At 44.1% G+C, this 16,484-nt stretch overlaps 1 protein-coding gene across 6 annotated transcripts in view; it reads right to left on the bottom strand.

Moving 5' to 3' along the window:
- Window positions 1–16,484, bottom strand: part of ELP1 (elongator acetyltransferase complex subunit 1) — a 132,162-nt gene that overhangs the window by 20,842 nt on the left and 94,836 nt on the right. For all 6 annotated transcript variants that reach the window (XM_038401408.2, XM_038401409.2, XM_043515481.1 and 3 more), the window contains 6 exons: window positions 14,258–14,395; window positions 13,110–13,195; window positions 12,263–12,411; window positions 10,508–10,631; window positions 2,283–2,380; window positions 1,331–1,532 (listed from right to left, as the gene is read on the bottom strand). In XM_038401408.2, the coding sequence (XP_038257336.1) occupies window positions 1,331–1,532; window positions 2,283–2,380; window positions 10,508–10,631; window positions 12,263–12,411; window positions 13,110–13,195; window positions 14,258–14,395 (797 nt within the window). The remainder of the gene's footprint in view (window positions 1–1,330; window positions 1,533–2,282; window positions 2,381–10,507; window positions 10,632–12,262; window positions 12,412–13,109; window positions 13,196–14,257; window positions 14,396–16,484) is intronic.

Raw genomic sequence — 16,484 nt, 5'->3', positions numbered from 1 at the left:
CTCTTCTCTACGCAGGGAGCTGCATTAAGTCACCATTTAAGTTACAGGAACCAATGAGAGAGCGGGCAGACAGGAAACAAGGGCTTCCGGCAAACCAGCAGGGAGGAGGGTGCACCAGAGCCATACCGCCCAGCTGGGGCCAACCCCACTATATCCCAACACACTGAGTTACATTTACCTGCCCTGGAGGAAGGTGGGGTCTGCAAATGAGTCATTTTGGTCACATTGTGAGTGGGGACTGGGGGAGCAGATTATTCAGGGACCATTAGACCCACTGATGTGTTATTGGGGCAATTTTTAAAACAGTGGTCCCAAAACTTTTGAGGGTCACACCCCCTTACCCCTGTCCATGCCGCCCTCTGGCCCCCCCAAGCTGGGAGCAGGGCCATGGCTGGGGGCAGGGACATGGACAGGGGTAAGGGGGCAGAGGGTGGGGCCACAGCTGGGAGCGGGGCTGCGGCTGTGGTCGGAGCCACGGCCAGGCTGTGGTGGGGGCTGGCAGCTGGGCCTGGTGAGACTCCTCTCCCAACTTTGCCCTGACCTTCAGCTCCAGGCCAGGAACAGAGCCATGGCCAGTGGACAAGGCTGGGGGCTGGTGTGGGGCCAGGACTGGGAATGGGGCCAGGAGCTGAGGAGGCAGCCTGGGCGCAGTACCAGAGCAGCGCTGGATGGGGCTCTGCCCCTGCCCATGTGGCTGGCTCAGGCCCCATTGCAACCCTCCCCCCCCAACGCTCTTCTACACCTCACTAGGGGGGCACGCCCCATACTTTGGGGACCTCTGTTCTAGAACAAGCGAATACGCTTCCTTCCACAGCCTTTCCTCTCACAAGCAGTCCTGTACGTGGGGATAGCGCTGAGCCACGCAAGAGCTCTGCCCCGTCTCACTAGGCCTGGACGAGAGACAGGGCTTCGCTGCTGCAGAACTGTGTGAAAACTAAGTGGTTTTGGTAAAGTGTGTCAGAAGAGAAGTTCAACACACCTCCACAGAGGAGGATGCAGAAGACAGCTCGCTGGAACTGTTTGCTTCAGGCTAGTGGAGCATCCAAGGGTATTCCCCCTTGACGGTCCTGGCTCATGCAACGAATTACATGCCTCCTGGGCAGCTAAGCATACCAGGTCTGGGTAAGGATGCTGTGGCATGGCATGGCACACCTCTTAGCAATATTTCAGCTCTATGCTCAGCCCTTTTTCCCTGAGGGTCTTGGCCGCTGAAAACCTACCTTTTCGCTGCAAAAAGAACCTGACATTCCCAGTGAAGGGTCAGAAAGGTCCACACTGAAACAGTGACTACAGATGGCCACCTGTGTGATGTGCACCCAACAACTCTTACCTGCCAGGCTCCTTGCAAGGCCAGCCAGCCGATCTGCCGTGTAACCAAGCCGAGAGGCCATGCAAAGGGCCTGCTGCCAGCTGCCACTGCTCAGAAAGGCATTGAGGGCTCTCTCAAATGCACCGCAGCGGGCAAAGATCAGTCCAGCCTGCTCATACAGATGCTTCTGGTTCAAGTGCTCCCCAAAGGCACTGCAGACAGCCTGTGGGTGTCAGACCAAACAACGAGAATGGAATCACCAGCAGGCCTGAAGAAAGAGGAGCCAAGGAAATTGGTCCTGGTTTAGCGAACAGCAGCCAGCTGGCTCCGGTCACAGTCTCAGGGCTCAGAGATTGCCCTGACCAACGTCCCAGGGCACAAGCATGCGCAGGCATCGTCTCTCTCTCACCTGATGAGAGCGCACGGGCACACTGCTCTGCGCCTCCTGTGTCAGGATAGGTCCCAGGGCAGCTATCATGCAGGCAGCATGAAGCCCACCGTGGCAAGGTCCCATGAGGCCACGGCCTGGGTTTGGTTGCAGGGCAGCAGCTCTCTCGCTGCTGAGGACAAGCTGCAGGGTGACTTAAGAAGGGCAATGGGGAGATCTCTCAGGGAACACATGCGGGGGGGATAGGGTGGGGGGGTGAAGGAACAGCAATGCTGCACAGGCTTGGGACCTGAGCAGCAGCTCTTGCCCCTGCCCAAAATGAGGGGGATGGGGAGCATTGCAGACACTCCTCATTAATAACATCCCCTCCCCTACCCACCGAGCAGCAGTAAGAGCAGCTGCAGTGCACCATTAAACAAACAAAAAAAAAAAAACCCAAAAAAATCAAAAAAAGTTTGGAAGTGCAGTGCAGAGAACAGGAGTTCCTGCTTTCAAGCATTCCATATTAACCCCTTGCAGCCAACAGGGGCCAGCCTTTCATGAGCACAGCAGAACCACTCCCTAGGTTCACAGCGCGTCACGCACCTTGTGTTCTGGAGTATCAGGTGGATACAACTTCAGGGCTTCGTTATACAAATTCTGATCCTTCACCAAGTTCAGAAATTCAGAGAAGTGCTCTGGACCTGAGGGAAACAATTCACTGTCCTCCAGTGGTACAGACACAGCATGGCAGGGTACACGACTCTCACCAGTTCACTTGCACTGCAGGAAAGGCTGGCTGGTTGAGCTGTGGGGCCATAGTACAACTTACCAACTACACCAGTAATATTCAGAGTGAGGCTTGCGATCCACAAGGGGCTCTTTGCAGCACATGATACTGTGCGATTTAATTATTAACCAATCAGGATGCTTTTACCATGGTATTAACTAGGCCTGTCAAGCTATTAAAAATTAATGACAATTAAAAAGATTAATCTCAATTAATTGCACTGTTAAATAATAATAGAATACCACGTATTTAAATATTATTGGATTTTTCTACATTTTCAAATATACTGATTTCAATGACAACACAGAATACAAAGTGCAGTGTTCACTTTATATTTATTTTTGATTACAAGTATTAGCACCATAAAAAAAAACAAAACAGTAATTCAATTCACCTCATACATTAATGTAGTGCAATCTCTTGATCATGAAAGTTGAATTTACAAATGTAAAATTACATACAAAAAATGCATTAAAAAAGTAAAATTTTAGAGCCTGCAAGTCCACTCAATTCTACTTTTTGTTCACCCATTCGCTCAGACAAACAAGTTTATTTACATTTGCAGGCGATAATGCTGCCTACTGCTTGTTTACAACAACATCACCTGAAAGTGAGAACAGGCATTCTCATGGCACTGTTGTAGCCAGCGTCACAAGATATTTACATGCCAGATGTGCTAAAGATTCATATGTCCCTTCATGCTTCAACCACCATTCCAGGGGACATGCTTCCATGCTGATGACGGGTTCTGTTCAACAACAATCCAAAGCAGTATAGACCAAGGCATGTTCATTTTCATTACGAGAGTCAGATGCCTCCAGCAGATGATTGATTTTCTTTTTTGGTGGTTCGGGCTCTGTAGTTTCCGTATTGGAGTGTTGCTCTTTTAAGACTTCTGAAAGCATGCTCCACACCTCGTCCCTCTCAGATTTTGGAAGGCACTTCAGATTCTTAAATCTTGGGTTGAGTGCTGTAGCTATCTTTAGAAATCTTTGGCTTTGTGCTGGGAGAGCAGCTGAGCCCTGCTTAGGGGGTGGGGCTTCTGACTAGGGGGCCTATAAAGGTAGCCAGCCAACCAGTCAGGCAGCGGCACAGGAGCTAGCAAACAGAGCTGTAAACAGGGGAGTTTGTATTGTGGTGCTTATTTGGGGTTTGCTTTTGCTGGGAGGAGTGGTCTTTTTGGTGTGGCTTGTGTTTCCCAGATGAACAGGACTTAGGTGGGAAGGCGATGACAGATACGGAGGCAGCTGTGGGAGTGACTCCTGTAGGGGAAGACACATTGAGGATGACTGGATGTGGAAGCTGTGGTATGTACATGATCCTGGAGGGGGGAACCAGTAAGAGTTTTTTCTGCATGAAATGCCGTCTGATAGAGCTGATGGAGGAAAAGATCCGAGGTTTGGAGATGCAGGTGGAAAGTCTTGTTGAGTTTAGGAAGGGGTTTGAGGAGAAGATGGAGCAAAGATATGAGGTATCTGAAGGGAAAAGCTCAGACTCACGGATGGAAGCAGGGCTGGGGAATTTTGAGGGGAGACTGGGTGAGGAAAGTGGTCAGTGGAAGCATGTGACTAAAAGAACCAGGCAGAGGAAAAGACGGGCTAGTGAAGGAGAAATAGAGCTTAGGAACAGGTTTGCAGAGTTGGAAAATGAAGAAGGGGCTCAACAGGTACTTGTTGAAGGTGGAAGGGTAAGGAAGAAGAGAAGAGAGGCTAGTCCTATAGGAAAAGCAGAAGAGTCAAGGGAGACTACACCAAATCTGAGCCCCAGGAGGATACAGGATGGGTTGAAGAGGATTATAAGGGAAAATAGGAATGGAAAGAACTTGCAGCCAGAGGGAACAGGGGAGAGACTGGAGAATAGCACTGTCACCAGGAAAAGGCAGGTCTATGTGATCGGGGACTCTTTATTGAGAAGAATAGACAGGCCTGTAACTAGAGCTGATCCAGAGAAGAGAAGGGTGTGCTGTCTTCCGGGTGCTAAGATATGGGATGTAGACCCGAGGTTGAAAAGGATCCTAAAGGGAGCGGGAAGGAATCCCTTAATTATCCTTCATGTGGGAACAAATGATATGGCTAGATTCTCGCTGGAAAGTATTAAGGGAGACTATGCTAGGCTGGGGAAGACGCTTAAGGAAATTGAGGCTCAGGTGATCTTTAGTGGGATCCTGCCTGTTCCTAGAGAAGAGCAACAAAGGTGTGACAAGATTATGACTGTCAACAGATGGCTTAGGCAGTGGTGCTATAAGGAGGGCTTTGGGATGTATGGCCACTGGGAGGCATTCACAGACAGAGGACAGTTCTCTCGGGATGGACTTCATCTGAGTAGGGAAGGAAATAGACTTCTAGGATCGAGGCTGGCACAACTGATAAAGAGAGCTTTAAACTAGGAATTGGGGGGAGATGGTTGGGAGATGTCCAGGTAATCTCCACGCCAGATTTTAGCATTGAGAGGGAAGAAGACCAAGTAAGAAAGGATACAGCTGTGGGTAGGAGAATGTATATAAGGAGCAAGGGCGGTGTGGGTACTAGTCTAATAGGTTATACTGGCTGTAGAATGACTGTGCCTAATAGGGTACAAAATGTGAGCGAGGCCAAACAGCAAAAATTAAGATGTTTGTACACCAATGCGAGGAGCCTAGGTAACAAAATGGAGGAACTAGAGCTACTGGTGCAGGAAGTGAAACCAGATATTATAGGGATGACAGAAACATGGTGGAATAGTCGTCATGACTGGACTACAGGTATTGAAGGGTATGTGCTGTTTAGGAAAGACCGAAATAAAGGTAAAGGTGGTGGAGAAGCATTGTATATCAATGATGAGGTAGAACGTAAAGAAATAAGAAGCGATGCAATGGATAAGACAGAGTCCGTGTGGGCAAAAATTACATTGGGGGAAGATAACTAGTAGAGCCTCTCCTACGATAGTGCTTGCGGTGTGCTATAGACCTCCGGGATCTAACCTGGATATGGATAGAGCCCTTTTTAATGTTTTTAATAAAATAAATACTAATGGAAAACTGCATGATCATGGGAGACTTTAGCTTCCCAGATATAGACTGGAGGACCAGTGCTAGTAATAATAATAGGGCTCAGATTTTCCTAGATGCGATAGCTGATGGATTCCTTCATCAAGTAGTTGCTGAACCGACTAGAGGGGATGCCATTTTAGATTTAATTTTGGTGAGTAGCGAGGACCCCATAGAAGAAATGGTTGTAGGGGACAATCTTGGCTCAAGTGATCATGAGCTAATTCAGTTCAAACTAAATGGAAGGATTAACAAAAATAAATCTGCAACTAGAGTTTTTGATTTCAAAAGGGCTGACTTTCAAAAATTAAGGAAATTAGTTAGGGAAGTGGATTGGACTGAAGAACTTATGGATCTAAAGGTAGAGGAGGCCTGGGATTACTTTAAATCAAAGCTGCAGAAGCTATCGGAAGCCTGTATCCCAAGAAAGGGGAAAAAATTCATAGGCAGGAGTTGTAGACCAAGATGGATGAGCAAGCATCTTAGAGAGGTGATTAAGAAGAAGCAGAAAGCATACAGGGAGTGGAAGAAGGGAGGGATCAGCAAGGAAAGCTACCTAATTGAGGTCAGAACATGTAGGGATAAAGTGAGACAGGCTAAAAGTCGAGTAGAGTTGGACCTTGCAAAGGGAATTAAAACCAATAGTAAAAGGTTCTATAGCCATATAAATAAGAAGAAAACTAAGAAAGAAGAAGTGGGGCCGCTTAACACTGAGGATGGAGTGGAGGTTAAAGATAATCTAGGCATGGCCCAATATCTAAACAAATACTTTGCCTCAGTCTTTAATAAGGCTAAAGAGGATCTTAGGGATAATGGTAGCATGACAAATGGGAATGAGGATATGGAGGTAGATATTACCATATCTGAGGTAGAAGCGAAACTCAAACAGCTTAATGGGACTAAATCGGGGGGCCCAGATAATTTTCATCCAAGAATATTAAAGGAATTGGCACCTGAAATTACAAGCCCGTTAGCAAGAATTTTTAATGAATCTGTAAACTCAGGAGTCGTACCGAATGATTGGAGAATTGCTAATATAGTTCGTATTTTTAAGAAAGGAAAAAAAAGTGATCCGGATAACTGTAGGCCAGTTAGTTTGACATCTGTAGTATGCAAGGTCCTGGAAAAAATTTTGAAGGAGAAATTAGTTAAGGACATTGAAGTCAATGGTAAATGGGACAAAATACAACATGGTTTTACAAAAGGTAGATCGTGCCAAACCAACCTAATCTCCTTTTTTGAAAAAGTAACAGATTTTTTAGATAAAGGAAATGCAGTGGATCTCATTTACCTAGATTTCAGTAAGGCATTTGATACCGTGCCACAGGGGGAATTATTAGTTAAATTGGAGAAGATGGGGATCAATATGAACATCAAAAGGTGGATAAGGAATTGGTTAAAGGGGAGACTGCAACGGGTCCTACTGAAAGGCAAACTGTCAGGTTGGAGGGAGGTTACCAGTGGAGTTCCTCAGGGATCGGTTTTGGGACCAATCTTATTTAATTTTTTTATTACTGACCTTGGCACAAAAAGTGGGAGTGTGCTAATAAAGTTAGCAGATGATACAAAGCTGGGAGGTATTGCCAATTCGGAGAAGGATCGGAATATTATACAGGAGGATCTGGATGACCTTGTAAACTGGAGTAATAGTAATAGGATGAAATTTAATAGTGAGAAGTGTAAGGTTATGTATTTAGGGATTAATAACAAGAATTTTTGTTATAAGTTAGGGATGCATCAATTAGAAGTAACGGAAGAGGAGAAGGACCTTGGAGTATTGGTTGATCATAGGATGACTATGAGCTGCCAATGTGATATGGCTGTGAAAAAAGCTAATGCCGTTTGGGATGCATCAGGAGAGGCATTTCCAGTAGGGATAAGGAGGTTTTAGTACCATTATACAAGGCACTGGTGAGACCTCACCTAGAATACTGTGTGCAGTTCTGGTCTCCCATGTTCAAAAAGGATGAATTCAAACTGGAGCAGGTACAGAGAAGGGCTACTAGGATGATCCGAGGCATGGAAAACTTGTCTTATGAAAGGAGACTTAAGGAGCTTGGCTCGTTTAGCCTAACTAAAAGAAGGTTGGGGGGAGATATGATTGCTCTCTATAAATATATCAGAGGGATAAATACAGGAGAGGGAGAGGAATTATTTCAGCTCAGCACCAATGTGGACACAAGAACAAATGGGTATAAACTGGCCACCAGGAAGTTTAAACTTGAAATTAGACGAAGGTTTCTAACCATCAGAGAGTGAAGTTTTGGAATAGCCTTCCAAGGGAAGCAGTGGGGGCAAAAGATCTATCTGGTTTTAAGATTCTACTCGATAAGTTTATGGAGGAGATGGTATGATGGGATAATGGGATTTTGGTAAGTAATTGATCTTTAAATATTCAGGGTAAATAGGCCAAATCCCCTGAGATGGGATATTAGATGGATGGGATCTGAGTTACCCAGGAAAAAATTTTCTGTAGTATCTGGCTGGTGAATCTTGCCCATATGCTCAGGGTTTAGCTGATTGCCATATTTGGGGTCGGGAAGGAATTTTCCTCCAGGGCAGATTGGAGAGGCCCTGGAGGTTTTTCGCCTTCCTCTGTAGCATGGGGCATGGTTGACTTGAGGGAGGCTTCTCTGCTCCTTGAAGTCTTTAAACCACGATTTGAGGACTTCAATAGCTCAGACATAGGTGAGGTTTTTCATAGGAGTGGGTGGGTGAGATTCTATGGCCTGCGTTGTGCAGGAGGTCGGACTAGATGATCAGAATGGTCCCTTCTGACCTTAGTATCTATGAATCTAAATCTCATATTGGTACTGTGGCAGAGTTCCGACCTTGTTCCCATGGCTCCCGCACTTCCAGGCGGTTTATGCTAGCCCCAGAGGCTCACTGTGACGCTCCATGTAGCCCTTCTCTCTCTAGGGCCAGGGTTACAGTCTACTGAGCCCTTTTCATCATAAGCCAGCAAGGAGGTTGGTAAGAGGACTCCCACAGTCTCTGTTGTCCCTATGGGCTTATTCCCGAACAGTTTAGCCTCCTGTCCTGATAGGGGCCTCTCTTCCCCTCCCAGGAGGTGTTTCTGTAGTGGCGGGTTGGAGGGAACCCGGGCTCGCCCTCTACTCTGGGTTCCGGCCTAGGGACCCTAATGGCAGCAGCTGTTGGCAGCTGACCTTTCACTGCCAGAGTTGCTACATTTCCCCTTCGCCACAGCTCTCCCGCTTCTCTCTCTTAATGCCTTCTTCACCCTTTCCAGTAGCTTGAGGTTGTCTTCATTACCCAGCCCTTCAGCAGCACTTCCTCTCCTCTGGCTCCCCTCGGCCTGACAGGAGTGAGCCCTTTTAGAGTATCAGAGGGAACTTAATTAGAGTCAGATGTTCTCATTAGCTTAATGGCCTCACCTGACTCTTTACAGGTTAATTGGAGTCAGGTGTTCTCATTAGCCTGCAGCAGCCCCTGCTCTGGTCAGTCAGGGAACAGAAAATTGCTTATCCAGTGGCCAGTATATCTGCCTTCTACTTCTCTGGTGTACCCAATGGGCCTAGGTCTATCACAGTATCTTCTTTGAATTTGTGAAATCTGCAGTGAAACTGTTCTTAAAATGAACAACATGTGCTGGTCATCATCCAAGACTGCTATATCATGAAATATATGGCAGAAGTTGGGTAAAACAGAGCTGGGGACATACAATTCTCCCTCAAGGAATTCAGTCACAAATTTAATTAACACATTTTTTTTTAATGAGCTTCATCAGCATGGAAGCATGTCCTCTGGAATGGTGGCCAAAGCATGAAGGGGAATATCAATGTTTAGCATATCTGGCACATAAATACCTTGCAGTGCCAGTTACAAAAGTGCCATGCAAATGCCCATTCTCGTTTTCTGGTGATATTGTAAATAAGAAGTGGGCAGCATTATCTCCTGTCAATGTAAACAAACTTGTTTGTCTAAGCGATTGGCTGAAGAAGAAGTAGGACTGAGTGGACGTGTAGGCTCTGAAGTTGTACATTATTTTGTTTTTGAGTGCAGCTATGTAACAAAAAAAAAAAAATCTACATTTGTAAGTTGCACTTTTACAACAAAGAGATTGCACTCCAATACTTTTATGAGGTGAACTGAAAAATACTATTTCTTATTTTTGCAGTGCAAATATTTGTAATAAATAATAACATACACTTTAATTTCAATTACAACACAGAATACAATGTATATATGAAAATGTAGAAAAAATCCAAAATATTAGTACATTTCAATTAGTATTCTATTAACAATGTAATTCATTTTTTTAATCACGATTAATTTTTTTGAGTTAATCGCATGAGTTAACTGCGATTAATTGACAGCCCTAGTATTAACCAATTGTAGTTGATAAAATAATAATACTTGGTCAGTCATTTTGCTGCAAGAAATATATACAAATTAAATATATGTCCTCTGTCACACTGTTTAAATATGAATCTACAATACTACAGTAAATGAACAAAGTTCACACTCCTGAGCTGATCACTAATTTGGCTCCTGAACCACTGAGATCTGAGTATCACCGAGCTACAGCTTAGCTTCTGTAGGACAGTGGATGCAGGCCTGGACCCACCACAGCCTTTGTTGCAAGAGCTTTGTGTAGGAGCCAGGATTGTTTCCTGGCCACGACCTGAACAACAATGAAGTGATCTGAGCCATTCAGGACACAGGAACTAATGACCGTGCCATTATTTCAGCCACACAACGCCATCTCTGCATGCCCACAACAAACAGAGCCTAACCATCAACTTGCTTCCTTTACAAGCCACTTTTACAACAGAACTTGTGCTTCAGCAAACGAGCCCTCCATAAAAAGTGTCTTTCCAAAGCAAGTAAAATCAAGTAATGAAGTTAAACCATGGAACAGCAACAAAGTAAAACAAGGATCCCACACTGACTTTCTGTGACACTCATTTTCTTTTTACCCTATTCTGTAGAAGGAAGTGAAATGCTACAACAGAGAATCATGTCCCAGAGACACAATACGTGCAGAGCACTTACCACATTTGCTGAGGTGGCAGAGTGCCTTCTTGTACCTTTTCAGATATTTGTCTATAGTGTAGTGTTGATAGTTGGTTTCCATTTTCCTGAGGGTGTTTAAGAATGGCAGGTACTCCTTAGGGTCCTGAAAAGCACATCAGATAACTGCATTGCCCCTTATATGTCAAACTGCTCAGTCAAATAATATCCTGGCAACTGCATCTCTCCCAACATGCAGCCCATAATCAGCAAGGAAAGCTGGAACTACCAATCAAATCTGCTAGCTTGAGAGTTATTAAATATCACTCCCTCTGAATGGTTTACAGCAGTGGCTCTCAACCTTTCCAGACTACTGAACCCCTTTCAGGAGTCTAATTTGTCTTGCGTACCCCCAAGTTTCAGCTCAACTTAAAAACTACTTGCTTACAAGATCAGACATAAAAATACAGAAGTGTCACAGCACATTAGCACTGAAAAATTGCTTACTTTCTCATTTTTACCATACAATTATAAAATAAATTGACTGGAATATAAATATTGTACTTACATTTCAGTATATAGAGCAGTATAAACAAGTCATTGTCTGCATGAAATGTTAGCTTGCACTGACTTTGCTAATGCTTTTTATGAAGCCTATTGTAAAACTAGGCAAATATCTAGATGAGTTGATGTATCCTCTGGAAGACCTCTGCGTACCCCCAAGGGTACACGTACCCCCGTTTCAGAACCACTCGTTTATGATTTGAGGCCCTTCTAGCTACTTCATTACTGTCTTTGAGATTTGAAAATCAACTCTCATTTGGATTTTAGCAGCGTGTCATGGACAGACTAAGGACGGCTCTTTTTTCAGTTTATGATTGTGTTAATTTTTGATATTCTGACAATATTCATCAAAACTAAAAAGAAAAGGAGTACTGGTGGCACCTTAGAGACTAACAAATTTATTAGAGCATAAGCTTTCGTGAGCTACAGCTGAAGTGAGCTGTAGCTCACGAAAGCTTATGCTCTAATAAATTTGTTAGTCTCTAAGGTGCCACCAGTACTCCTTTTCTTTTTGCGAATACAGACTAACACGGCTGCTACTCTGAAACCTTCATCAAAACTGTTTCCTTCTCTGTCTCGTCTGACTTTTTGCCAACAAGTGGATATTCCAGAATCTCACATTTCATTTTAAAAAAGTGTTTCCCGTCTTAATGGTTGCGAAGAAACTCCTAACACTATAAACAGTGTTTTACTTGAGGGCCAGTGGCAGCTCGTTCCCTGAAGTTGGGGATCTCTGTGAAGTACCAGCCAGTTCAGAAACAGAGTCGTGAGCTGGATGAGTATCCCATGGAGAGCCTCTCCTAAACTAAACCCAACTGGAAAATTCACATGCATACATGCTGTCACTCAGCTAAGGTCACTGCACACCATGTACCTGATCACCTCAAAAGCACAGAAGTGGAAAGCCAATATTTATACACCTCTCTGCAGAGACGCACCCTTCATAGTGGCACAAACTCAGCACCCCATTAACTCTGCACTCTAAGGACAGAGCACCCTTGCCCCAGGGTGATTTGACTTGAGTGGGTGATTTTCCAAACAGTGCTGATGAGACAGTCAGGGGCTGGAAGGCTAGCCGGTGAGGGTGGTTGGACTTTAGGGCAGGAAGATGGGTGTCTGGACTGGTACAGAGTTATGTTTTGGAAATGAAGTGTCAAGTGATCCACCTTTGAAACTCTGGTAATTTTGTTTTGAAAATTAGAAAGCGGTAAGGACGAGTAGTGTGACTATGACCTTCTGAGACTTCTCTGCCACCATGACAACCAGATCAAAGTCGTATGTGCCCAAGGAGTGATCGTACAGTTCATTGACGTCAACCAGGAAGAGCAGATACTTCAGCGCTACCTCTGCAGTCACCCCCTCAGCTGCTGGTGAAACAGTCTCTGTAATCATAGGAAACAGAGCCATCAAAAATCACTTGTACCTTGCACCAATCGAAGGCTGTTCCTGTGAGTTCCAGGCACACCACAAGAACGCACGCTCACTTAGCTCACTAGAAACAGCATGGTCTGATTTCAGAGGCAGACTGGCAGTCCCCCTGCTCTAACGATTCATTCAGTTTTCTGCTTGAAAGAGAGGATGCTGGGGATGCCTGCCTCAGCTATTCACGGTAGTACCTGAACAACAGCATGGCAGTCTTCAGGGCCTGGCCTGAAGTAAGGGACAACACAACTTGCATCCTGCTTATATCACTGCAGAATGACAGTCAAGTGTGCCAGGCTGAGGGATCAATGACAGGCACGGGGCTCACAGAATACCCGTGCAAAAAACAGGGCTCAAGGAGGCAGCTAACACACCCATGCTTATTCACAGACATGATTAACCAATCCCTGACTGCAGAATAATGATCACAACAGTAGGCAACATTAACCATATGTGACTCTGTCTCTTCTGTGCTATCCAGTGCTATTTCATTGTGACAGCTAACTTCATAGACTCTAAACTGAACTTTGTGAGGCCTGGAAAATTTCTGTTGTTCAGAGTAAAAAATCAGGGTAAATAACATTAATAATCAGAACTACTATGAACTCTCCCCAGGTGTGCAGCCCTTTACTTGCCATCTGAACTAGAAGCACTGTACCTCGCAGCTCGTGCACTTTTTGGAGGGCAATTTCCAGTTCTGGGGTGCTTTTCTTCACATGAGATGTCAGTATTGAAAGACAGTATCTGAGGGAAACAGACAACGAGAAACATAGCAAGAAACCAATCAGAAGGAGAAGATCAACCATCTACAGTAGAACCTCAGAATTATGAACACCAGAGTTACCAGTCAACCAACCACATACCTCCTTTGGAACCGAAAGTACACAATCAGCCAGCAGCAAAGACCAAAAAAAAAAAAAGCGCAAATACCGTACAGTACTGTGTTAAAGGTAAGCTACTAAAAAAACCCACAAAGGGAAAGTTTAAAAAAGATTTGACACGGTTAAGGAAACTGTTTCTGTGTTTGTTTCATTTAAAGTAAGATGGTTAAAAGTACCATTTTTCTTCTGCATAGTAAAGTTTCAAAGCTATATTAAGTTAATGTTCAGTTGTAAACTTCTGAAAAACCATCATAACATTTTGTTCAGAGTTACGAACAACCTCAATCCCCAAGATGCTCTTAACTCTGAGGTTCTACTGTATTTTTGAAGTTCTATTATTGAGTATTTTAGGGTAGTCTTTGCTTTAATGGAAGGGCTGGGATTTGGGGATTTTGTTTTTTTATTTGGAAAGAAAAAAGGGTAAAGACATACCAAGGAGGAACATTTTGCCTGGGACATAATACATGTATAAGCGCTGATGATTTACCTTAATTAAAACAGAGTACTAGCTTCCTCACCCCACGAGCCTTTACCTTTGGGCAACAGAGCTGAGTGCAAGTCACTAAAGCTAGTCAACATTTTTTTTTTTTGGATAAAAAACGAAGTTTATTGTGGAAAAACAGCATTTTTTCTGAAGTAAAAATTTTCACCAAAACATTTTCCCCACTCTTGTCAAAAATTTTGATTTTTTGTTAAAAGTTTTAAATAAAATTTCTGAAAAAAATTCAGTTTTTCATTCATCAAAAGCTAGTTGTCAATAAGTGAAAAATATCTTACATTTTCAGAATTATTTTTTAAAAAGAAAAATAGGGCTTCACTTCCAATCCTCTGAAATTAAAACTTTTTTTCTTACTTTTTAGCCAGCTCTAAAAAAATGACTTTCTATTACTGTTCTGTTCTAAATTGCAGATGGAATTTCACTTACTTTTGAGGATTGATGTTTTCCATGGCAGCTCTCATTGCATCACAGATAAGGTCTACTTTTTTCTGATCAGGACACTGTTGTAGCTGGATGTTGCTGCTAACTGGAGATGGGTACATAGTCTTTGTGAAGTCTTCTTCTCTAAGAAGAATATGTACTATAAACACTAGTTGGATCCCAAGTCACAGCCCAGCACAAATACTCCGCGTCAGAAGGACACATACAGTAACTCCTCACTTAGCATTGCAATGTTCCTGAAAAACGCGATTTTAAGCGAAACGATGTTAAGCGATTCCAATTTCCCCATAAGAATTAATATAAATAGGGGGGTTAGGTTCCAGGGAAACGTTTTTCAGCAGACAAAAGACATTATATACATATACACTAAGTTTTAAGCAATTTTAAACACAGTTTAATATTGTACACAGCAATGAATGATTGTGAAACTTGGTTGAGGTAGTGGAGTAAAGGGGTGGAATATTTCCCAGGGAATACCTTGCTGCTAAATGATGAACTAGCATTCGGCTGAGCCTTCAAGGGTTAATACGCTGCTGTTAATGTAGCCTCACACTCTACAAGGAAGCATGGACTGAGGCAGGAGGGAGGAAACAACAGATGCAGGACAGCAGCTGCAAACACTTCCCTGCAAAAACTGAACATGACGATGAGCCCCCGCTATCCAGCTGGAGCGTACCACTCCCTCCTCCTGATGGCACATGCACGGCTGCACAGGTGCCGACTTTCCAAAATGCTGGGGTATGGGGGCATGAGTGAGAGAGAGAGAGAGACGTGCATTGCCCCTTTAAGTATCCTGACCCCATTTCAAGTACATTGCCCTTTTAAGCAGATCAGCCAACTCAGACAGGAAGCAACAATTTCCAGCAAGCTCCCTCCTTTCTGTCCCTGAGCCTTGTCCCCATCTTCTGCTTTGTAGAGAGGGGGTACTGAGTGGGGTGGCAGGAGCAGGGGGGACATCCTGATATCAGCACCCTTCTCCCCCAGCAAGCAGGAAGCTCCTGGGAGCAGCTCCCAGGCAGAGGGCAGGGCAGGAGCAGCATGGCAGTGGCGGGAGGGAGAGCTGAACTGCTGCTGGGCAGCTGCCCAGCCACATGCCTTACAGGGAATTTAGGGACGCTGATGGGGGGGGAGCTGCCGGCCCCCCTGGTTCTAATCCCACAAGGTGGGGCTGCTGTTCCAGAGAATCCTGCAAGCAGTGGACAAAGCAGGCAGCTGCCAAAGACATTATAATGGAGCATTGTACAACTTTAAATGAGCTTGTTCCCTAATAGATCAGCAACATAACAACGAAACATTAACCTGGACAACGTTAAATGAGGAGTTACTGTACCATGCACAAAAATCCACACTTTACGATTACTGGTACTCTTTCTTCTATGTCAGTTCTTATCTGGTCATCATCTGGCACAACTGGAAAGGACTCATGAAGTGGATTAATATCCATCACGCATGGTTTGTTCTCTTATCCTCTCCCCAGGGAAACACAAAACTTCTACTCTACAAGTGATACCAAGCAATAGGTAGACTCCATTTCAAGATTATTTTTTCTTTTTCAGACAACTGGAGCGCCTCAGACAGGAGGGCTCAGACACTTCTGTCGCGAAGACGATTGCTCAGGATATTACTATAACAGTTTGCATGAAAATCAAAGGCCAAGATTTTTTTTTTTAAATGGGAGCCTAATGTTAATCTCCTAACTCCTTAGTCTGCTGTGTGCTTGGCACTTCTGAAAAGTAAGCCATTTGTTTAGGTTCCCAAACAAAGATTTAAGGCTGAGATTTTCAGAATGAGACTCCACACTCCATGTTCAGGTATCTAAAACAGTGGCCTGATTCTCAGAAGTGCTGAGCAAACCAGCAGTTCCCAGTGACTTTAAAGGGAGAAAATCATACTCAGTCTTTTGAAAAATTAGTCAGGAGCCTGCACAATAATCCTGGATGCAGACCTTAGATAAAAAGGGTTTCCTTATTCCCCCTGCAATTCCTCACAGGAGACCACTAAATCAGAGGAGTCAACTACTGAAGCAACTGGTGAGATTTTCTCAAACATTTATATGGCAAACCAGAAAAAATACAAACTAGGGCTGTCAAGCAATTAAAAACAGTGTGATTAATCATACTGTTAAACAATAATAGAAAACCATTTATTTAAATATTTTGGATGTTTTCTACATATTCAAATATATCGATTTCAATGAAAATACAGAATACAA

The sequence above is a fragment of the Dermochelys coriacea genome, chromosome 5 (assembly GCF_009764565.3).
Source record: "Dermochelys coriacea isolate rDerCor1 chromosome 5, rDerCor1.pri.v4, whole genome shotgun sequence".
In the NCBI taxonomy this organism is placed as follows: domain Eukaryota; kingdom Metazoa; phylum Chordata; order Testudines; family Dermochelyidae; genus Dermochelys; species Dermochelys coriacea.
This window is presented reverse-complemented; position numbering and strand designations above follow the sequence as displayed.